This window comes from Vigna radiata, chromosome 5, assembly GCF_000741045.1.
Source record: "Vigna radiata var. radiata cultivar VC1973A chromosome 5, Vradiata_ver6, whole genome shotgun sequence".
Classification (NCBI taxonomy): Eukaryota; Viridiplantae; Streptophyta; class Magnoliopsida; order Fabales; family Fabaceae; genus Vigna; species Vigna radiata.
This window is the reverse complement of record NC_028355.1, coordinates 24,448,345-24,472,758: the sequence shown is the minus strand read 5'-3', so window position 1 is coordinate 24,472,758 and position 24,414 is coordinate 24,448,345. Positions and strand designations below refer to the sequence as shown.

Here is a 24,414-nt window from a genome sequence, read left to right as displayed (position 1 = left end):
TGTCATCATCAAACTCATGTAAAGAAAAAACTATGAAAAGTTAAAATAGTTTGAGTTTTTTCAACATTGCATTATTACAAAGCAAGCATCCAATGTACGTTATTAAATGTTTTCATTTACTTAAAATAAGTTATGTTTTGCCATAGAACAATTTATTTACAATCCGTATTTGATATTTTATTTTTATTAATTAATACGTACGACACTCATCGATTTTCACTTGCATAGATAACTTATGAAAAGTAAAGAACTTTCCAAATTTTATGGATTAAAAACGAATAAAATGAGTGGAAGAAAGCAACATTAAATAAATAAAAACTTAATAAAAGTAGAAAACTCATTTCATAAAATAATTTAATAAAAGAACACACACGTATAGCTACTCATGATTCTTAACTGAGTATATTTTTTTAAGGAGATTTCTTTTTGCACCGCATACATATGAAAATCCCCACTTTACTTCATGGAAAAATGACTTGTGGATTCAATTTTTGACCTTCAAATTATATAATTCAAATTTTTTACAATTTTTAAATTATTTTCGTACGAGAATTAGTTCTTAAATTACATAATTCAAAAGTTTTTTTTTTTAATGAGAAAAAAATCCATATTACAAAATTTAGAAATCACTAATCCAAAAGTCACTTTCAAATTCTATAATCCGAAAATCATTTTTTACATTAAAAAAAAAAAGACCTTTTAAATTGTACGATAAAAAATTACTTTCATCAGAATGCAATCTCCTCTTAAACCAAAAAAAGTACAACCGCAAGGACAACGGACCAATAACAACAAAGAAAAAAACAAAAGTAACAAAGACTAATGGCATTTTTGTCTTTTACAAACACTCTGAAGGTGCAGAAAAGAACCATGATGTTCAGAAAGAAATACTCAAACATGAACTACACTAGAAAATTACAGAAAAAGGAAAATAAAACTATAAATCCTTTTCCTCTGCATCCAAATTTTGCCATTCATGACCTAATAATGGTGTTTTATCCTTTTTCCTTTCTTCCAGATACTAAGTTAAGTCACATAAAAAAGGTCTCTAATCTGGTCATTAGTTACAAAACAATGTTTGCAAAGATTGAGAATAAAATGAACATTTCTGTAATTCTATGATAATCTAAACACATCTTTCCCTTTTTTTTTGCCGGTTTAGAATAGAGGTACAAAGAAATCAATTATACCAGATATCAAATAATATCTAGCATGTTTCTAAACAAATATCATCGATAATAATATACATGAGTTCTAAAAAGAATATATCTAACTCAATCACTCTACATTTCAGGTGGTTCCGTTTTATCCATCACTAATTTTGCCATGACCTTTTTTTGTACTAACCACATCTTTAAATCTTCAAAATCTTCTCCATCATCTTTGAACACTGAATTATCCAAATCTGAGGTGTATAAAGAGTTATCTGGTACCACCAAAAGTATACAGCTATCGTCCACACTGCATGAACAGTAATTACAAAGAATACATTTCTTACATGCAAGACCGAAACGAAGAAAACGCGTAATGCGGTTCTTTCTTCCATGGTAGGTCCAAGGTGCCACCAGAAAAGATGGACGCAGATTCTCCAAACAGACAATATACAGACACCAAACATTCTCATATATACGTGTGTAAATTGAATTATTTGGCACGGAATTCATGCCGAAAAACGGTGAGATTTTGAGTAAACTTGTCCCTGTTCTTTGAATCTATGCTTAGAGTAACATCTGCCATGAGTTTGTCGAAGCATGAAGACAGCCGCTGGTGCTGATCCATTGGCTGCAAAAATTAACCAACCCTAGTCATGCAACACATGCAGAGTGGAAAAACAAAACTCATGGTTCTAACCACCCCAAAACATGTAAGATATTATTATAACAGTAACTAAACTGAACCACTTATTAGCTACTTATTGCCACCACTTTGATGTGTGCTAAAGTTGAGAGTGGGATAGACACAATAACTACGACCAGTGGCCCATAAGTGAAGCAATATTTACTGTCTGAGTCTCTTTTTTTACATGTGAGAAATGAGAGGCTGAATTCACTCAGCCCTATATCATGAACACCTGATCTGTAATCCAGATCGACACCAAAAATTTTATAACCCAACTTTCAGATTACACTGAAAAGGAAAATACCTGTGATGACAAGATTTGAGCTTTCAGATCAGAGAATATCTGCAAGTTAAAAGCAATTCAGTCTATAACTTCATTGTCACATAAGAAGCAGATAGAGTGTGGCTACAATCATGTGCTAAATCAGTCTATAACTGCATTTTATGCTAGATAAATGACTAATAACATGAATACTCAACTCCTAGCCTGGAGTACTAATTAGTTGCGCAATATATGCACATTACTATTACACTCAACTTCAAGTTGGAGTATATATATCATTTACCAAAGCTTGTTAAATAATACATACATAACTGTCTGCACAAATTTTTATGAAAACTGAACACAGATTGAAAAGGTTCACTACCTGCTCATTAATGAGTATCAAGCTCAACATTGGCCTGCTCAGACTCCATTGGTTCCCACAGTCTTCGAATAATATAATCTCAAATAGGGTCTTCAAGATCTTGAAATGCAAAAGAGAGACACCCAAGTCAAATAACCTTCACAAAAATTGTCTCTCATTCCCAGTTTCATGGTAGGAAAATGAATACGAGCATATTTAATAAAATAAAATGGTAGTTTGCTTTCTCAAGTATGTCGAACAAGCTATGCAAACAACAGACAATTTGAAGGTTTTCACTAACTGAAATTTAGGACAATAATGATGACAAAATGGTATTAACTGCACCTTAATTTTTTTAGATGCCAGAAAAATAAATTTATAAAAAATTTAGAGCAAAAATTACGAACTTTTAACAGATGGTGAACAGTAAAATATTGACAAGATGTATACCTCTGGAAACAGATTGGGACACTCTGCAATATGACGAGCAAGGTTGGCAGATGCAGGCAAATGTGGAGCCTCCCCCATAGTGATGTTGTTAAAATAGAAGGCAGCCAAATTATCAACAGCAGATGCACACTGTAACCAGAAAGTCCAAGAGTTGGACAAAGGCAGTTACAAACTAAATACATAATGTTCACATCAATAAAATCTCCTAGAAAATGTTATGGAAAAATGTCCTTTAGCCTGAAAACAGGAACATGGATATGAGATCTTGTAGCCATAACCTGAGATGAGATATTTGTATCCAACCCTTTAAGTCCAGATTCAAGGGAGCCAACCATATGCATAAAGGTGTTTGTGTCCAAGTTTAATACAAATGTGATGTGGCTATTGAACAAAACCTCCAAGAATGCAAAATAAGCCCTTGTTAGCTGCATAAAAGAAAAAACTAAATGTGATTCACCGTAATAGTATTGGGCAACCTGGCAGAAATCTAAGCCAACAAATAATTCAGGAGTGAGATAAATAGAACATAGATGAACTATGAAGGCTCACGGATGGTTTTATATTTTACGTGTTTCCTCGGGCAACAAGCCCAATAGGGCTTGAAGGGTGGATAATGCATAAACCACGGTGCATTCTGCTGAAACTCAACTTTTAAAATAGAGGAAGAAATGGTAAAACTTCACTTGGTCATGGAGCAGTTTGATTCCATATCAATCAGCAAACAAAAAGTTTAAGCTGTGGGGGTAAAGGCTCCTGAATCAGACAAATTTGAAGAACCACACTTCACTAGGTAGCTTAGGCCTAGACTCAAATTCTAAGACTTGAATATTTCTCATCCTCAAGCATAAAAAAATCAATGCTTTAAAAAATGTGTAGCTCATACATCAAAGGTATGGGATATATGTTTCCCTATCTTCTGTTATTTCTATATTTAATCTTGTTAAAAAGTCGTCTTAATTACTATCACTCCTACCCCACCTTAGTTGTGGTTTCATTGAGAGCTTCCCTAATTGCTATCTCAAGGGTGGTGGTGGTTTGGTCTCAAATACTGGTTTTGTGAAATTGAGTTAAATTCTAAACTCACATTCAAAGATGGTATCAGAAAAACTTATTCTATATCCATTGCTGGACCCACCAGCATTTTTCCACGTTCCAGGCTGGAAATCTATGGCATGAGGAAGTGGTTGGAAGTCACCTTAATTTTTGTTACCCGATATTGTCGTAGTTGATGCCTATTTGGAGGTTAACTTATTTGCAACCTCAACGGTGGTAATTAAGTATCAATATTGACTAGAGAAATGACCAAAACATATCATATAGTTGGTGGACAATTCTCACCATGCATGCAAATTTTGAGGTTGAATTAGACTCGAAACCCAACACTATAATAAATATTAACCCTTTAAAAGACAAATTAGTGATTGAACATTCAACACAATCAAGCTTCTTTCAACTTCATAAAAAGATTTGTTTAAGAAAATTTTATCCATGCAATCATTTAGCTTTATATCCTTCACTTTATTATTGCAAATTTAATTTGAAATGTATATAAGACATATATTGCAAGAGAATAGTGCTCATACCTTCCTATAAGCCAAAATATCAGACATAGGAATTGACAAAGTCATCTTTAGAGCAGCATCGAGAGCGTCAGATAGAGCTCTGTCACCATATAGTTCAAACACACCAAAGTTGACATAATTTCCTGAAAGGGCTGTCAATTGATGCAAGATATTAAATTTAGCCAGCCCACATACAATCTACTCTGTAAGGTATTCTGCCCCAAAACCATGAAACAACTCAAATATTTTTTTTTAGAAAAAAGCCTATTCTATAACAATACTTATGTATATAAATAGATACACCAATCTATATAACTCTGCAAAATCATAAAATAACTTGACTAGCTGCAGAAATTAACTGAGAGCGGAAAACACATGCAGAACACAAGTCCATGCTCCAGAAATAAAAAGAAATAAACAGGGCTAGGATTTCACCTCTTGATAGTATAGTTAAACAAATCCATATTCCTTTGTACTTGTATGTATAAATATCGGCAGCATTTGGAAGAGACAGAACTCTAGATCCATAAGCAACAATCAGTTTACTAACTTCCCGGAAAAGAAGTATGCCATTGGGAGAAGAAGAATCAAAAGTCAAACGTTGAGCTTTATTTTGCACAAACTCAGCCATGAACTTTAACAATGGTGTAGTAACCTGCAGAATCAAGCAAATCCCAGGAGGGGGAAGAGAGAGGAACATACATCAGAATATATGCATAGGAAGTAATTCCACGTGTACATGACAAAGGGAACTCGTAGATGGAAAATTAGAAACTAAATATGAAATAATAGAAACTAAATACTTCCACGTGTACATCAACAAAACTCAAAAACCCAAAGTAAATACAAAATATGAAATAATAGAAACTAAATACTTCCAAAGTGTTCTAAGACATAATCAAGATAATTATTTTTAACACATTCCAACATGGTGTCCTACTTTTGTCTCTAGTCTTTACTACTTTATGTCTTCCGTATTTTATTACCTTTATAATTTTTCCAAGGTACTAGGTAATATTTTATGAAAGAATGGTTAGTGTTATTTTCCATTTCAAAGTTTTCCATATAATTTTCATATTCAAATTATTATATTATTTTCTCTTCAAAAAGTATTACAGTAATTATTTTTTGTTAACACTAGAGAGTATGCACAGTGGAGACCATTAGAACTCTAAGTCAGTACAAGAACGTATGACAAGGGTATATGAATAGATCACATTTATTTAAACAGGTTTCCTCGCCCTAACTAGTCACGTGGTTTTCAAACGGTGGCACAAGAGCAATTCAACTAGAATTACAAGAAGGATCTAGAAACCTTTATGCCCAGATATACAAGCACTATGCACTATTGGAGATGTGGTATTTCTCCAACTTGTAATTGCAGAGGTTTATTAGCCAGATTGGCAGGTCATCCATATAAGGCTATGTTAGGAAGTTGGTCGTTCATTTAGGCGAACCACAGCTTCTAAGTATTAGGCTTGTAAAGGAATAGGCATTTATTGAGTAATTGGTTCTCTTGGGGATTCCAGCATTGATCGTCTCAATTCTTATAGTGCGACATATATATTCGTTGGACAACTTCGTTTAAAGGCCAATTGGTTTTAAGATGAAATTTGACATAGTATCAAAGCTTATAATTCATCTTGGTGATTGCCTACTCTGGTAGACTTGTTTGGTTTGGTAGGCAAATGTGGATGGAGTGTGTTGGGAAGTTCCACATCACCTACCTTGATTTATGGAGTGCAACTTATATATCTATTAGACAACTTCACTTAAGGTCAACTGGTTTAATTATGAAATTTGAAGGGGCCTTTACTGAACAATTCACAGCACCTCAATGCCACACCAAGAAAGATATTGGTGTTATTGGAGTTAACCACTGATAAGACGATCCAATAACCCTCTAGTGCCTACTTAGGCAAGTTTCCATATTTTACTTAGCACCTACACATTATCGGTTAAATATCAATGCTTTCTAGAAATAAAATGTTTAGCATGGGTTACAACTATGATTTTCTGCAGATTAACCAAGTAATAGCATTTTCTTCTACACCAACCCTAGGCAAAAAAAGAATTATCTAGAAAAGCATTAGCATTTGAATTCAAATAAGGTAACTGTCAATCACAGTCCAATGTGATAGAACCAACAAGAGAATATCATGAACCATCGTAGGGTTGAGGGAAGCAAATACCATATCATGCATGCAAACCCACAAAAAAAGTGATACCACATGTCTGCCAACTCTGTATTTAGATGGCCAAGGATATGAAAAGTGCTTGTGGTTTTCCCCATAAGCCACCCTCATCTCCTCAGCCACTGCAACACTAAAGATATTAATTAAATGATTTGAGATAAGTGATGACACGAGAAGTTACAGTAAATATGGCTCGGGTAATGCCAGAAAAGTTACAAAACCAGTTGCTGTCAAAAGGGCTTCAAACCATAAATTGTGCCCATGTATGATATTGAGCCAGTTTGTTTGTGCTTATTTTTTTTAAATTAGTGATTGTTTTGATAAATTAAGCATATTTTACTTTTTTTAAGTGGTTTCCTAATTTTTAAGTGCTTCAAAAACAGTTTTCTACTAATTTGAATAAACAAATTCAAACTGATTCTCAAATAAGTGTTTTTTTTTAAATGATTGATTCTTTATAAAAAAATATTTTAAGTTTAAACAAACTGGCCCATTATGTAGGAATTCACGCAATGTTATAGCATCTACAAAATGAAAATAGGACAAAAACTCCCCATCTGACTGTATGTGTAGGTATAAAAAGATACCCAAAAGGTTCATTACCTCTGGGGTGTCTGTCCAATGTGAGATGCCCTTTAAGAGTAGAGGCATGTGTGCAGGATACAACCAATCAAAGAGAAATCCATATGTTCGGCGGCTAAGATATACAAATATAGGTCAGTTCAATCGCTTCCATTAGCTTAAATAACGGAAAAAGCATGACTACCAACCTGTTTGTGGCCATTGCAATTCCTCTAAGGTCCCTCATCAAACCAACAAGTGCAGACCTTACAGCATCTGTTCGAAATACTGCATCAGGGGTTGATTCCAAACTCAGAAAAACCTAAGAAAACAGGAGGAAACATTATATGCACAATGATTAACAACACATCACATGCAAAACATAAAATCCAGTCATATTTATATATTCAGTAATGTTAAAATACTTCACTCTCTCCACAATCCAATCTGCAATAGCTAGTAGAGATACACGAGATTAAAAAAATTACTATACAAGCATTTTAATGGAATGAGTGACGGAGTACCTGTTGGAGTGGATCCATTGAAGATTTAAATTTCACGGGACTATCTTCCATGAATATCAACCAGCCAATAGTGTAATAGAATGTTGTTCTGCTGCGAGTGCATCTTTTTGCCTCCAAAAATGGAAAATGCTCCCTCTGAGATTAATTATAGCAAAAAATGATTTAGAAAAGGACACAGGAATATAATTAAATAAACAGAGAAATGTGGAGATATACAATGGAGCTGAGAGGGAGGGAAGAAATGCAACATTACTGTGCAATCTAAAAAATCATTGTATAGCATTTTTTAATCCTTGAATCTTTTCTCTTCAAGCAATTTACACAGTATTGGAACATGAAAACCATTTTGTAGTGTTTCAAAACTTGGACCAGTCATGGTAGTTCAGTGGCTTATTGATTGAACTAGTGACCCAATAATTAAACCACATAAATCAATCAATATTAAATAAATAAAGGTTATTCATAAGATAATGTATAAAATCAAATTCCACACAAAACTATCAAATAGATGCATGTGTATGTGGTTAAAATCTCTCTAGCAAGTTCGGAGGCATGGGCTAAAATCCTAGTTTGTGCAGCAAATCTGATGCCCACGTTCAGTATTCCAGCCTGTGAAAATTTAATATTCAACAGCTTGCAAACCTTGGGATAAAGCAAATCAGGAACAGACATCATAGAGGCAGCGTGAAGGCACACAGTGAACAGGACCTCATGAGGCATCAATAGCATTGTTGGACAACATATAAATGCAGTTGGTAGTCTTAACCCTGACATTAGCACATGTGGCCAAACTGGTCACTGGTCTGGTTTGCAGTTAAAACAGTCCAACCTATTAGTTTGGTCCAAGTTTTAAAACACAGCTAATTCTATGCAACATAGTTAGATCACTGTCGTATAGAATACCTAATTGAACACTTAACAACTTAGAGATATTTCAAATGAAATCTGGATAGTACCAATCAAGTTAAACTTTTTATCAAAATAATAACCCAAGAACAATCTTGATCAACATTTACATATACAGCATGAAAAAGCAACAGCTGACTATATACTATACAACTCCATATTACACCACTCTTAATCAAGTTACTTCTGAATTATGATGGATTGTGTCATGTAAAGCTAATTTTCCATTTACAATTTATGACAGTGAATCAGCAGCCAGTTTTAGCTAGTATGAAATAAATGATAATGAGCAAATGAAAAAATGGACATTCTACCGTATGATTGGCAACAATAAATTTCACTGTGTCCAACTTCAGAAGTAGCTTTCCAGTCATGTAGCTGTAACGAGAAACCAGTTAATTCTAGTGGCTTGTCCTAACTACAAAAGAGGTAGCTAATTCACTACAATCCAACTAAAACTAACCCAGATGCAAGCTCCAAAAACAAACTCAAGGTGTGATCAATGACCTCTTCACTCTGAAACAAGCACAAACACAATTAGTGTGATAAATTACGAAAAAATTTAAATGATAAAAAGACAGAAACTATAAAAAATACCTCTGTGTAGCACTTAAGGTTAGTCACAATCTTGCCAATAATAACATTCAACAATAATAGATGATCATGTAGGCCAAGAAGTTCAGATAACCGGGTATATAACTGCTGCAACATAAAATATATAAATGAACAGGTGCATAGAAAGCTCAATTTATGTTCAGTGTCTTGTTATATCTGAAGCATGGGTACTTATTAGTGAGCCATTCCTATACCAAGTACATACTGCTTACAGGTAAATATTGGCCATGTCGGGGTACATAAGAGGATTAATGTAACTGGGTACACCTAGGAATGCCTCATGTACAAGAGATCATTTTCAGTTAAAATTAGATATTATTTCCTTCTCTCTCAATAGCATTATTCTACAATCTAAATTATGCTCATTAATTTTTGGATCCAAATTGAGAGTGGTGATGACCACAAGTTGGGAAAGTAACTCAACTAGTAACAGCAGCAATACACAACTGGAAGGATTTAGCACAACTATTTAGCACAATAATAATTAAAATATTTTATTACCTTGGAAGAATGAATGGCCTGATCTCCTACATAAGACTTTCGGAAATGCTGAAAGAAAGTAAGAATTGCCCTATCTAGTCTTTGTTTGCTTATCTCACCATATCTCTGTCAAATGCCAAAAGCACGAACAAATAAGAAATTCATTCTTCTAAACCACATCATTTACTAAATTTATCATCAAGAAAAACAAAAGCAAAAAATAAAAATAGAAACCAATTCCATTCTGTAATTGCATTAATAGAAGAATACTATGACTGGTGGATCCCAAAAAGACCAAGTGATTTCAGCCAGTTGCATGTGAACCAATCACTTACAAGGACAAAAATAAGAGACTTTCATTTATAATATAGGAACCTTACTTTGCAATAAAAAATAAAGCAAAACTGTGTTTTAGTCTCTGGAAGATACCCTAATTATCAACATCACCCTTTATAGGTTAGTTTCATCAAATTTTTTTATAAGCAAAAGTTAGTTATTAGTATTTTGTTAGTGAAAGAGTTGTACTCACAACCTCTCCCATCCTCCCTTTCAAACCCACCAAACCAACTTTATAACTCCCAAATGATAGTGGAAGGAGTTGAACCCACAACCTCTATCACCCTCTCTTCCAACTTTACCACTAAGCCACCTTATAACTCCTAGTTTCATCAATTTGATCCCCTAAAGTTAAAATGATTTTGGTAGGAAGGTCAAATTTGTGGCAATATGCATTTCAAGCAATCCTTTGAGCCCATGAACTTTACAAGGATTTTACCACCGCAGAATTTTGACATTTAGTTTTTCTATTGTTCTTCAGCACCTTTATTTTTTGTTGTGGCAAGGATGCCTTAAGCTCACAAACTTTGTACTTGCGGCTTCTCTCTTAAAACAATACTTTCATACCAAAATTATTTATACCAAAGAAAATAACAGATCATCCTTCAGCTAACAACACAAACACAAGATATATCATGGATGTCCTAACTCACAACTAAAGACACTTTTCAATTTAATTTAAATGTCATCATGCTAAGTTACAAAGGATTGACAAATGCCAAAAAGTAATATTATGCCAGTACCTGGCTATGTATTCCACTGTCAGTTACATTTATCAACTGCAACACTCGAGCAGAAAGTTCAGCATCAAGCACTTCCTGGGATTCCAAACTGCGTATATAAATGCCCCCAAGAAAATAAGAATACAATTAAGTTGATACTTCATAAGCTATAAACACTGCTCATAACTGCTTTGATGATCCACATCATTTCAATAGAAAAAGGCAAGAGCCAAAAAGGATTTTACCTACAACCAGTACACTGTTTTATCTTAAGTATTGCGGCAATGATATGAGCAATCCAAGCAAGTTTATCTTCAATCACACTGAGGTCACTGTTATCAGGAACATGTAATCTTGCTCTTTCCTATTTTGTCATTGAAAACAGTTAAAAATGAATTTGTAACTAATTCTCTCAACGCAAACTACAAAAGGGTAACTAGCATCATTCAGTGAAAGCTATAACCACACCGTGTATATTTGCAGGATTGGCTCCATTACGTTTATTATAAATAAACTACTGCTTTCATACTGCAAAATGAATACAGAGGAGTCAAACAATCATAGTTCAAAAATTGAATTAAAGTGATCACTACCAAACTTCAGTCAGTTACAAGGCAAGAGTGGCGATATACTTATACAAGAACACTCTTATTAACCCATTTTTGTGTAGCTCAATATAACCAATTTAAAGAGAATATGATTGCGAACGAAATCATGAGTCAGGTTCCCAATATATAATTTTTCTGAGTATCCATTAAATTGGGTGCCCCTAAACTCAGTATTTGCTTTCATTTAAGTCCATGAAACATTTTTAAATTTTATATTTGCTCCCTCGATAATTTTTTTTGTCATAATAACCGATATGTTTGGCATAATATGGTGATGTATCATCTCAAAACAGCTAATGGAAGGGATTCAATATTGATTATTGTTCAACATTACACATGGGATAACTTAATGGAAATATAGGCAATGCAGCTGACATAGGTAACAGAAAAGCTCAAACCAAAATGGTTAATTTTTTAGGTATCTAATTTGAAGACAAATTTATTGGGTACTCAGAAACAAAAACAGTCAATTAGGGACCTAAAACTTGTTTAATTCTTCTTTTTTTTGCGACTTCCTTTTTCATTTCAGTAACTTGGGCTTTGATCCTGAATCACTTTATTTGGAATTCATCAGTTCCAACCAACATAAAATAATTTTACTTTATAAGATTATATCAACTCTTTATCATTTTAAACGTTTTATTAATATTCCTGTTTGTTTTAGATTTCCGTCTTCCACTGCTCTATCATATACTCCTTTTATATCCTTTTTGCCTTATACATTTCTTCTTTCAGTAAAAATTGAAGAATGAAAATATCAAATATGAGTGATACCTGAAATCTACATAGGTATGGGAAGCAGTCTAATTGATCCTGAAGAAGTTCGGCATTGTCTAAGGGGTTCTCAGAAAGATCATCAGGCAATCCAGCCTATTAAAAACAGACAGAAGATATTACATTTATGCAGATGTCTTATTAACAGACGTTTAAAATTAAAAGTATAAAGCATGTAACTATGCAGCAAGCAACATGTAAAGCGTGCATGGATAGTTGGAAATACCTGTACTGAATTGAATCTTGATGTGATGAAATTCTCGGTAATCTTGGGAACAAATTCATCCAGTAAGCTTGGTGCGTCACCTTTTAAATATGGAACAGAAGACACCAATCTAGACCACAGCCCTAACAGGTAGTACACACTATTGCTTGCCCACTGACAAGAAAATATCAGCTTAATCAATCCCAATATTTAAAAATATACATGCAAAAAATCAGTTGAAACTTAATTAACTCATGAAGTATATCTTATTGATAATTATCACAACACGTAGTCCTGAATTATTTCCTGGCACTGCCACCACTGTCTCAAAGATAAATTCCTTAAAAAGACTTCACAATGTGATTTTTGAGCCACAATATATCATGTATTCTCTGACAAATTTTCTAAAGCAACACGATAATTAACCTGCCATGATTGCAAAGATTTGAGAGTAAACTCTGCAACCAAACGTATCCAATCGCTGTAGCCTTCCACATTAACAAGCTCCGACAACTGCAACATTTAGTCCACGAATTTAGGTTACAAGTTCAAGGCAATTAGGGAAAGAAGTAATACAAAAAGGGTGTTCGCATGGAATATATTATAGAACAAGCAGATTTGTTATTCCTCTAAAGTTTTTCAACATAATCCTCCATGTATTAACAAATTAGAAAAATCAATTTCCTCCTAGTTGGGAGGCAGCAGTTTTGGGGAAGAGATAACTTTTAAGGTTGATTTCCAAGCTTGAACACTAAACTTTTAAACAGGGAATACATATCAGTTAGTAGAGACATAAAGGACAAAGATAGAAATAAAAAAAGTCACAAAATTTAGGATGCCCTGTGATAATTGTCATGAACTGCTCCAGTTTATCAGTATAAATTAAACATTTATGCATGTAATTATTAGGATGACACAAATCATAAAAAAATTATGGAATTGTTTCACGTGAAGGAGTGAAGTATTCAAAACAGTGGCAAAGTAATAAAGAAAGCAATGATATGTAAATTATTAATATGTTCGGGCATTTTTTATCTCTTTAATATACTAATACTAATTACATAAAATTTAAATGATATTCTAGCTAACTACAATATACAGTGGAAAAGTAATTATAAAAACTATAGTCAATCTTTGAAGTTACTATCTTATCATTTTGTGTATTAAAGTTTAAAACTTAAAATTCCATAAGAATTACTAGGGGCAATTCATTTGGTGCACACAGTACAGTGCCCATCTAACTTCTAAGCCAAAGTATGTACCTAGCCTCCACTGCATGAACCCCATGTCCCTGCTTATGTACATTGCATTACTACCAATTAGAAATAGAAACCAGTAGATAGACCACAAAAGGAGGAAAAAACCGCAAACAAGTCTACCTGATAATTTACTCTGAAACGACCAAGAAGACGACAAAACTCATGGTAATTATCATGATCTGCAAGACCTGCTTTCGAACACAGTTGAAATTGTAAATGCATGGCCAATGCCGAACGGGGGAAAAAAACATGAATTGGAAATGAAGTATTAAGTAGAGCTTCAAAATTTATATGCAAGTCTGGCCAATGTTTGTCGTATATAACTTCTTTCTTCACAACATTTTTTGCTTTGCAGAACCTAGAGAGATTTACTATGGCTTCCCCCTTTTAATGCCACTTAAAATAGAGTACACTGAATCTTAAATTCAACTAATCTAATGCCTTATAGATGACAACCATGTGTGCTGCCCAAATTCACCTGTAATTACAAAATCTCACCCAGGAGCTTTTTATCTAAGTCGAGTAAGAGCTTCTACAAACTCTCATTTCCTACACTGGCAGGTAATAACTGACTGGATTGTTGAAGAGGCAGGAAGATTGAACAAGCCAAGACAAAATAAGTTGTCATGATGACAAATACATGCACAAAACGAAAGTAAGATAGAGAGATGTTCTGTTTCATATATTGCTGCTCATAATGAATATAAAGCAAGAAATCCAAAAACACTGAAAACAATAGACAAGTTTTCCTTTCACGTATAATAATGGAAGATAATATTTCCAGTTTGTCATTACAATACAAAACAAGTGAAGAAGTAACAAGCCTACAACACCTTGCCCTGTTTGCAGGATTACTTTGGTTCCTGTCATTAAATGGGCCAAAAATTTAGAACGGGCAGCATCATTTGTAAACAAAGAGCGTCTTACAGACGCTAGTCGCACCAAGCACTCCAGTGCCTGGAAAGAAAAATAATTAATGCCTAAGAAAGAAGGTTCAAAAGTACAGGCCGATGAACCATCAATAAAAAAAATTCACAATATAAAATAAGCATTAACAGTCATTAGTCAAGAAACATCTAAATTCTCAACTTTCCAAAATAAACATAAGCAAATTGTTATCTAATACAAGTGATAATATAAAAATTTGAAAAATATTCAACAAGATACCTTATTTAATACCTCAATAAGAACATTAGGTGGTACTCAATTTTCATGTAAAATGAAATGTAAAGGATGATGTAATGTTAAATAATAACTTTTCTCCATGTTGTGAGTTGCTTGATTTCACATGGAAATGTTATTTTACACTACCCTCACAGCCTTTCACTACCTTACTTTGGCGAAGCTTAGGGTGTTTCCTTGAAAATTTAAATACCAATGAAAGGGTTTTCACAAAGTCATTAACAAAGGTTTTCAAGAAGTACCGATGGCTGCCATGTTCTTACAGTCCTCCTTGTCACTCATGCTAGGAGATTGAAGATTCTTATGTTTTCAAGTTTGTTTTTTTCGTTTTATATTCCTGTTTTAACATTTTTTGTTCTGGAGCAGTTCATATATTTTTCCTTATAGTCATTAAAAGATCAAGTCATCCCTGTCATTATTTTTTTCAATTGACACCCTCTTCTTTTTTCCACTCCTTTTATCTCCCTTCAAATAACATTATTCTTTTGTTTCACAAGAAAGAAAATTATTGCTACTAGGTAAAAAGTAGATCATCTTCACTATTTGGTAGTCTACAAACATTGTATATCTTTTTTCTAAACCCCTGCTCCCTCTCTCCTGTATAAAAGCTAAAAATACCTCACTAATGATCAACCGACACCTTTACAGCATACAACATTTCTGCAACAACCAAGGAGTCCAACCAGAATTTGTCAAGAAGTGTCCAGTCATTCTCTTTTAGAAGAACAAGATTTTGTTTCAAACTTAGTATAACACGATCAGTATTAAAAAGATTAACCATGCTCACTTTTGCCTCATTATAACATTGTAATTAGTTTTTCAAACATTTAAATAGCACCTAATCATGTGTTGGCCATCACACTTTGTCATCATTACAAATTTCAAATCTCAAATAGCTAGCCTACATTTATAAGATTGAAGTCTAACAAGTGGCAGGATAAAACCTACAAATAGGTCACAAGAAAATAAAACCAATTAATATTGATGTTTTGACAAAATTATTTGAATCGGAATAAATTAAATAAACCCACAAAAGTAAGAAACAAAATGGAAGTACATACACTATGTATGCCCTTGATATTTTAACATTAAATTATAACATAGATATAGAAAGCATATTAACTTAAAATAGTTGTAATCAAATTTGATCATTCGCATTAAGCTAGTGCTCTCACAGGATATTTTTGAAGGGCTATAACCAGTGTAAGTAATACACAATTTCTAAAAGAGTAAAAAAATTTCAAATTTTAGTTTTGGCAAGCTTCAAGATCTAAATGTGAAATATATGAGCATTGAAACAAATCTATATACAGACCTCCTTTGAAAGAGGGGGCTTTGTAATGCCATAGTAATCAAAAAATATTTGTAGTGTTGAAGACTCCTCCAAAACAGGCTTCCAAGGTGATGGAATCTGCAAACCACCATATTTCAAGATAGAACATGAACCAATAAAATAAAATAAAAAATCTGTGGTACTACCCAAAAATTAAAATTTTAAATAAAGAAAAACAGATACCTGAACTGTGCCAAACTCATCCGAACTTTCATCAACAGATGTCCCCACAAAATCAAATGATAAACATTTCAAAGAAAGAGCAAGTGCCAATTCTTGCATTTGATTGACCACTGCATATTATAAAATCTCAAATCTCAACATCATGACAGAAAAAAGTAAGAAACAAGTTACTAAAATAGAGGAGGAAATTAAGAGTATGAGCATTCCATTTTTACCATCATTTTTCAGTTGACCCAATGATGTTAAAGATATCTGGAATATCTGAAAAAGATATTGGTCTCTAAAAGAGCAAGCAACCCTTCGATGAATTGTTGCAGGCATACCAGCATTAGCCTGGGGAAGGATTTAAGATATAAGAGATCAAAGCACAACAAAAAACAAGTAGAAGAGATTATGAAACTCGTTCACCAGAAAAAGTTTATTTTTTAATTTTTATTTTGTTAACATGGACCTGAAAAAAAGTATAACCAACACAGATATTCAAATTTCATAAAACTTTGGAATGAGGTAGCACAAATTCCAGTGATGACCTCATGGAGCATGTCTTCACACATGACCACTACTTTAAACTCGTTGTGAATATGTTACAACATGAAAACTCATAAAAATTGCAATAGAAACAAAAAGTATTAATTAGAAAATCTCGCAGTCCCTTAGCTCTAACCCTCAAGAAACATTCACACAGATACCAAATGTTGTCAAGAACAAGATCCTTAGGATCAAGAGAGGTTTGCAAGGTGATAAAATGTAGGATCATATGATCCAACAAAAATATAAAATTATGCATGCATATAGAGATATACACACATACGCACGTGTGTCACAAACACACACACACATAGAGAGAAAGAGAGAGAGAGAGAGAGAGAGATGAAAACGTTAAAGCAAAGATTAGCTTAGGATCCCACAAAAAGAACAAGAGTACAGTAGACATGGACCATAGAAAATCTCAAGTACTAATAACATGACCTATTTGAGAAAACTAAATCTCAAATAAGTCTACACAAACAAAAAAAAAGTCAGCTTATGATGTGCAAGCTACATTGAATCTTCAAGACACTAAAGAAGGTTGAGAGAGATGACATGCAAAACAGACAAGAGAGGTAGATAAATGTTTGAGAGAGAACAGGGCACGTGTGTACTAAGGTATCAAGCTATAAAGAAAATAGGGAGCAGAAAAGGTGTTTTTGATATACGGGACTGTTCAACCCAACCGAAAACCAACTTGCAGGATCATGAAATTCATCAGATTTCACAATTTTGCCACAATCTCGCTGCAAACTCACTCATGTACAACATGATTCAATGCATAACCCAACTCAGGACAAGAATGTGACATCATAAATCGAACGATCTCACAACCAACCCAGCAATCTTGACAACATTAGAGATACGGTTATATTGGCTCAATTAGAAGGAAGAAAATCCCATACCCAAGAATTTCTGAGGAATCTCGAGAAATTCCCCCAACCCAAGACAGATACTTTCCCAAACTTCAAAGGATCTTACACTCATTTTAAATACACTTAAGTAAAATTTCATATTGCTATAAACAAAAAACACATGATCAGTGACAAGAAAATCATTTTCAATATAAAGAAGCACAACAAGATCATAAAATTATGAATATGAATACTCTAGTAAATAAAAAAGTACATACAGAAAGCATAAAATAAGAATATTAAGACAGCTGCCTCAACTGACTACTTCAAAATCTGTGTAGTATATAATCGAGGAATCTTTTATCTGTTTTTTGTGAAACTTCTCCAGTAGAAAACCATCCTGTTAAGACTCAGCATCCCCTCCCCAAAATAAGGCACGGAACCAACATCCCTCCCTCATTTTTAATGTTCAATGTCCAGATCCTTGGATGGACTCCATAAACAAACACATACAAGCACAAACCCGTGGCAATAGTATTTTGTAATGTTCCCACTACAGATATTCAAGTAGCAGAAGTTAAACTCTAACCTGATTCATCTCAGAGATAAGCTGACTTAGGATCTTCAAACCAATGGCATAATGACCTGGTGTTGCCTGGATCGGAAAAAATATGTTATGAGCAATATGTCCCAGAAACAGAAATCTACTAATTGAGATGGAGTGCAATGCAACAAATTCAGATTGCATACTGATTTCTGGTTAACTTAATAGGATTTAAGAAAAAAGTTGCAGAAACCAAAGCAAATTACAAACAGTGCTAAAATTAGTAAGTCAAACATAAAGAGTAATAGCTTATGTACACAGTCACTACACATCTGAGAAGGTGACGAAATCAGAAGTGGGGTTCAGGGTTACTAATTCAAGTAAACTGAGAAACCTTTTTTAGTTTAGGAGATATAAACCTACAATTGACTGATGTGCAAAAGAGTATAAGCCACATTCGTGGTTTTAAAATGACGCAACCGCGATTTTGGCCACAATGTGAATGTGTTTCTTGTTTTACTTGAATCTTGAAGATCGTCTTTCGATACAAGATACCCTGTTGCATGCAAATTAAACAATCAATTTTTTCTCACCTGACTCAAGAAGTTCATTGATTCTTTTACCAGGTCCCGGAATCGGTCATCATCAAACCATCCGAACTTTGTAACTCGACATAAAAGTTGGATCAAAGAAGCAGTCACAAATGGCTGTAACTCAGGTCCTCTGGTCGCTAGATAGTTTATGAGGTATGTCCCTAACATGCATTAAAAATAGTTTTATGAATTGCAGCATTTTGAGTCACCCAACAGGGGGCGAGTGAAATGAAGAGAAACAATACATATATCAAGGCGAAGCTTCAAGGCAAGGCTGTGTTCCGTGACTTGTTTCAACAAACTGGAACTAGCAAGCATCAATGCGTAGGGTGTCAAGGCATGATCAAGTATGTATTGGCATTGGGAAATGTATTCAGTGTTCATGGAAAAACATTTCAGTGTGTTCTCCGCGTGAGCACGTTCAACCGAGTCCTGCGAATTGTACAGCCTCTCGCACAATGCTTCTAGTTGTGCCAACTCCATCGCTCATCAAGATTCGCCACACACAGAGGTCTACAATCTAATATTTCACACCAGGCGATGGTTAGGGTTGCGACGGCGATGACGGGAGGAGCCGCCGGCAACCGCGAAAGGACGTGGAACGTGAAGAGGAGATTAACGAATTGAAATCGGAGTAAATGAAGGATTAGATTCTACGACGACTGCTGGACCACGATCACATCGCATTGGCGAAATGGAAGAAATTCTTGTGCTTGATCCATCTAGGTTTTCTCAATCTCTTCCTTTGTTAAGATGATTTTCTTTTTTCTTTTCTTTTTCTTTTCTCTCGTTTATGTTATGCGTGAACGACAAAAACTGTTGAAATAAATACTTTCCGTTTTTTTTATTCATGCACCGACTGTGTTTTATTTATTTTTTAAATAAATGCGAAAATATACTGGTTCACCCTAAAAAAATTCATTTATTTTCTATTAGATTTGAAAACGGTTGAAAAAACATTTATTACTTCTATATTACAGAATTAAATAGGACAGTTTATTAGCGGAATTTGCATGTTTAAATTACATTAATTTTTTACTGAAGTAAAATGAATAACATTAATAGGATAACAGTATATTGTTATAAAAATATATATAGCATTTGAATGAAATGATTTGGAATTAAGCATTTGAATTAAATTATTTGGAATTAAGCATTTGAATGAAATAGGATGGATTATTATGTTTCTTAATGTCCTGTCAGTGGAAACACATTCCAACACTATTATTATGTGTCCATTTTTTTATAATTAAAATAAAAATATTACTAAATTATAAAAATATATCTAAATATTTTTTATATTTTTAATTATTGATAAATAGATGTTTTAGTCTAAAAGAGGTTATTTACAAAATAAAATAGTAAAAAATATAAAAACAACTTTTTATTAATGTTATTAGTGAAAACTGACGGGCTCATTTGACAAAACATTACTTTCCACCAATATAGTATAAAAAACTTTTAATTTTGTTAAAAAGTTATGCACATCTGATTTCATAGTTATAATTGTCTATATTTGTCATTTTTAAATTTTTACAAAGTACTTATAGTTATAGTTGTGTATTTAAAAGATGAAAAGAAAAATAAATATTTAAATTGTTTTTATTGAAAGTGATAGAAACATAAATTTTCATTTGTGGTATAAGAAAATATTAATGAAAAACTGAATAAATTATCGACTTTGATAGACAATAATGTTCTAATTCGAAATCCATTAAGTAATATTCATATATTTAATCTTATTTAAAACTTGTTAGTTATAGCTTTTTTTAAAAGTCACATAAAAACGTAAAATAAATATTTAAATTAATTTTTATATTGATTCTTAAATGATATAAGATGATTGAATGTAAGAAAAAATTTATGCAATTTAAGAAATTTATGTAAATTTATTTTATTTTTAGTTTTGTAATCTGTGAAGAGTGCATATTTTATTGTATTTATTTTTTTGATTGTTATTTGGTCTTTATTTATTTATTTTTATTTAATAGTTAAAATATCATAATGTTTTTGTATATTTGACACTAGAAAAAGTAAATATTTTACATTAAATACTTGGTAATGCTACGATAAAGATGTAATTTTTTTATAAAAAATATTTAATTAGTATTTAGAATAATAAAATAGTAAATACATATATTTATTCATTTTTCATGAAAAGAGATGAAAAAAAATTATATATGTCAGTATAAAGACATTTAATGGGTAATTTAAAACAAATATGTCTTTCAGCATTAAAAAAATAAAGTATATATGTTTATTATCAAAGAAAAATACAAGACATTATCTATAATTTATTGCATGTTGCTATTGATGACAGTTAAGTGAATATCACTTTATGTTTTTTTTTTTCTCAACGAACTCTCATTTTATATATAAATATATTTTTTTTTTCAACAAACTCTATTAAACACACAAAAGGGGAAGACAGTTGAGAAAAACGGAAGGTTAGGTCATTCAGTCGTTATATGAATTTAAAGGTCCAAATTAGGTGTAAATAGGTTTTAATATTTTAAATATCTTTGCATGACCATTGCGTATATCAATAAGCTATGTAAGGTTGCAAAAATAAAAATAAGAAATCATTCCATTACAGAGCATTTATATACGTATTAAATCAACAATGAAATATAACAGATGAATTTAAAGGAAATATAATCTTTTTCTCATATAAAATTTAATATGTACAATATTAATAACTTTTTTGTTTATACAAGTTTTTATCAATTTATCATGGAACTAAAATAATTATATGTAATTAAAAGTTTTACCTACAAAATAAATAAAAACCACTTATTATAAAATTACAAAAATTATTTTGTATTTATTTTTATAATTACCTTTTTATGAAATATCATTTGATATATTTTTAGATGAAAACATGTCTGTTGGTTTTAAACAAGACAAAATTGTTATTTTAAAAAATGTTGAAAGAGTTAAAAAAATAATACTGGTTAAAAAAGAAATTGTTTTTTTTGTTTGGTTAAAATATTTCATATTCTTTGAATTTTAAAACATTTGTTCGAATTAAGAATTGTCAAAATTAAAGAGGTTTCTTGGAAAATAAACTTATGAAACTCTTAATTTTCATTTTTGATAATTTTCTCAAACATAAAAATGCTTAGAATTTTTAAACTCAATGTTTAGAGATTAAAATTATAATTAAATTAGGAAGCATCTAAAAATGGTCGTTTTTGGCGCGCGAGTGTCTAGAAGACAAGACTTTGGAATTTCATCACAACCCAACTTATTCAAAAATCAATACACGTAATTATGGAATTTAATTTGGTCAAACAAAGAATGTCCAAAACTTTCTTACGAACTGACCAATCAATAAATAGACGCTTCCTTCGATTATCGTTGTTTTGTGGTTCTTTTTTGTTTAGCAGATGGCATCCAACTGTGCCAATCGCTCTAATCCTTACCATCAATGCACTCAAGCTTGCTCTCAATCCACCAACCAAACCAAGATCACCACACACACAAGTAAAAACAAGATTAATTCAGGTTAATTACTTTTCTTTTTCTTCTGCTCTTATGCATCATAACAGCATCTGTTAAATTTAGTTTTGCCTAGATGCTAATATCTCAAACCTTGTAAATTTTGCATCCTAAGGTTATGGTCGAAGTGTGACAGACGGTCAGCTTGGTAAAAAGGTTGATAAGCAAAAACGAATTTACTCAGCTTGTCCTAAAGCATCCAATCCTTACCACGAGTGTGATGACAATTGTTACAAAAGATTATCAGATTCAGGTACCCTCTTTCGCTCTCAGCTTCAAACCTCAGGAATTTTTTAATTTCAGTACCGTTGTATTCAATCTTTTAATGATAGTATGCAAAAACATCGCTCTGGTTTAACTTAAAGTTGTGTGAATTATAACTATATTGTTTGACTATTTAATGAGTCTGTTTCTTTGACAAAACATTAGCATTTGATATGACTGAAAAATACGAAACTAGTTGTACAGGGATTAGGGTAATTTTAGAGGTATACAAGAGTTTGTCCTTGATGACTTGATGAAGATCTCTCACATGGCGATGAATAATATGTTTGTGATTCTTGTCCATTTGCAGGTGCCCCTCCTCCGTTAAAGTTAGACAGGAAAAGTAAGCTGGGTTCTAAACCAGAACCCCCCGTTCTTGACACTGTTCCTGCCTCAAAAGTTGGAGCAATTTACCTATCCGAGAAGAAAAAGGTTTTGAGAGAGAAAAACGAGCACGTTCCCTCTGAGCCAATTTCTGGACAGAAACAAGATCCAGTTGTAAAGGTAGTGGTCACTCTTTTGTCCCATTTCATGCCTTGTAATCTTTGAGCTAAGAAAGAGCGACACAAACTCATGTCATGTCTTGCATGTGCTTCTTTTGCAGCCTTCCTATCTCAAAGACCAACCAAGGGATCATGTTGCCAACTCAATGACAACAACTCACGACGAAAAAAAAACATCTCGTAAAGTTGTTCCAGTAACCCACCATGTTGACCACACTGAAGAATTGGGTCTTAATATTTCAGCTGGCGGATCCGTAGGTTCTACTTTCTCTGGTATTCCACGTGGAAATGAAGCAAATTTAAACGATGAAGCAGAGACGGAGTCCGTGAGTTCAGAACCCCGTCTTCAAGTTGGAAGATACAAAGTAAAAGAAAGTTTTGTTTCCATTCTGCAATCTATCTTTGACAGGTATGGGGACATAGGAGCCAGTTGTCACTTGGAATCAGTGGTGATGCGCTCGTACTACGTCGAGTGTGTGTGCTTTGTGGTGCAAGAGTTACACTCCTCCTCGTTGATTCAACTGAGCAGCTCCAAAGTGAAGGAATTGTTGGCCATTCTTAAGGATGTGGAATCTGCTGAACTTGACATTGCATGGTTGCGTAGCGCCCTCGACGAACTGGCCGAAAACATTGAACTCGTTAATAAGCAGCAGGTGGTAGAGGCGGAAAAGGATTACTCTGGTCACGAAGTGGAGACAATAAAAGAGGAGCTACGACAAGAGTTGGAAACTTTGGCTCAGAAAGAACAAGAGGTTGCTGATATCAAAGCACGAATTCCTGAGATCAGAGGTCGTTTGAGAGAGCTCGAACTCAAGTCAGAAGAACTTAACAAAAGCATGCTATCTATCAAATCCAACGTTGATAATTTGGCCATCAAATCGTTGGTAGATGAACTGTTATGTTGAGCAAATTCGTTTCTTAATGAGTTTTTCAATGCTTAAAGGTTGAATAGGTTGCTGAATAAATGCATGAAGAGCAATGTTTTCTTGTTTAGTTATTAATTATATGAACACATACTACTGACACACGGTATTACAGAGATGCACCCTCTCCACTGGGTTTGAACTTTAATTACTTGTTTCTATTTATGCCAACGATAGTGCTGTTGATCATCAGTTTTAATTTTTGTATCTCTGCATACATATTTTAGTCCTGTAAAATTTATGCATGTCTTTTTCCTTTATTCTTAATTCGTAATCACAAAATGCTAATGCCAACCGATTCCTTTGAAACATATTTATTGTACGTCATTTCTCTTTGAACTAAT

The 24,414-nt window shown here is 33.1% G+C and overlaps 2 protein-coding genes across 5 annotated transcripts; one reads left to right on the top strand and one right to left on the bottom strand.

The window, feature by feature from the left end:
• Positions 1–1,031: 1,031 nt before the first annotated feature.
• Positions 1,032–19,696, bottom strand: LOC106762029 (exportin-7-B). 4 transcript variants are annotated; one of them, XM_014645709.2, is made up of 28 exons: positions 19,125–19,694; positions 18,880–19,040; positions 18,332–18,397; positions 16,576–16,693; positions 16,361–16,470; positions 16,160–16,255; positions 14,496–14,619; positions 13,783–13,850; positions 12,830–12,916; positions 12,425–12,577; positions 12,199–12,294; positions 11,285–11,344; positions 11,062–11,180; positions 10,838–10,925; positions 9,780–9,884; positions 9,261–9,365; positions 9,127–9,179; positions 8,978–9,041; positions 7,758–7,892; positions 7,443–7,555; positions 7,276–7,369; positions 4,913–5,132; positions 4,499–4,629; positions 3,194–3,340; positions 2,916–3,044; positions 2,487–2,585; positions 2,144–2,182; positions 1,032–1,782 (listed from the first exon to the last, which is right to left on the bottom strand). In XM_014645709.2, exons 1-28 carry the CDS (start codon positions 19,360–19,362, stop codon positions 1,645–1,647), a joined length of 3,156 nt encoding a protein of 1,051 aa, XP_014501195.1. In that variant the 5' UTR covers positions 19,363–19,694; the 3' UTR covers positions 1,032–1,644. The 4 variants fall into 4 exon arrangements, with proteins under 4 accessions (XP_014501195.1, XP_014501196.1, XP_022636823.1 ...); XM_014645710.2 differs by having other exon boundaries at positions 9,261–9,362; XM_022781102.1 differs by lacking the exons at positions 1,032–1,782; positions 2,144–2,182 and having other exon boundaries at positions 2,490–2,622; positions 19,125–19,696.
• A 2,466-nt stretch (positions 19,697–22,162) lies between these two features.
• LOC106760510 lies at positions 22,163–24,096 on the top strand. Its single transcript, XM_014643936.2, has 4 exons — positions 22,163–22,386; positions 22,496–22,633; positions 22,955–23,148; positions 23,249–24,096. Exons 1-4 carry the CDS (start codon positions 22,269–22,271, stop codon positions 24,050–24,052), a joined length of 1,254 nt encoding a protein of 417 aa, XP_014499422.1. The 5' UTR covers positions 22,163–22,268; the 3' UTR covers positions 24,053–24,096.
• The last annotated feature ends 318 nt before the right edge of the window (positions 24,097–24,414 follow it).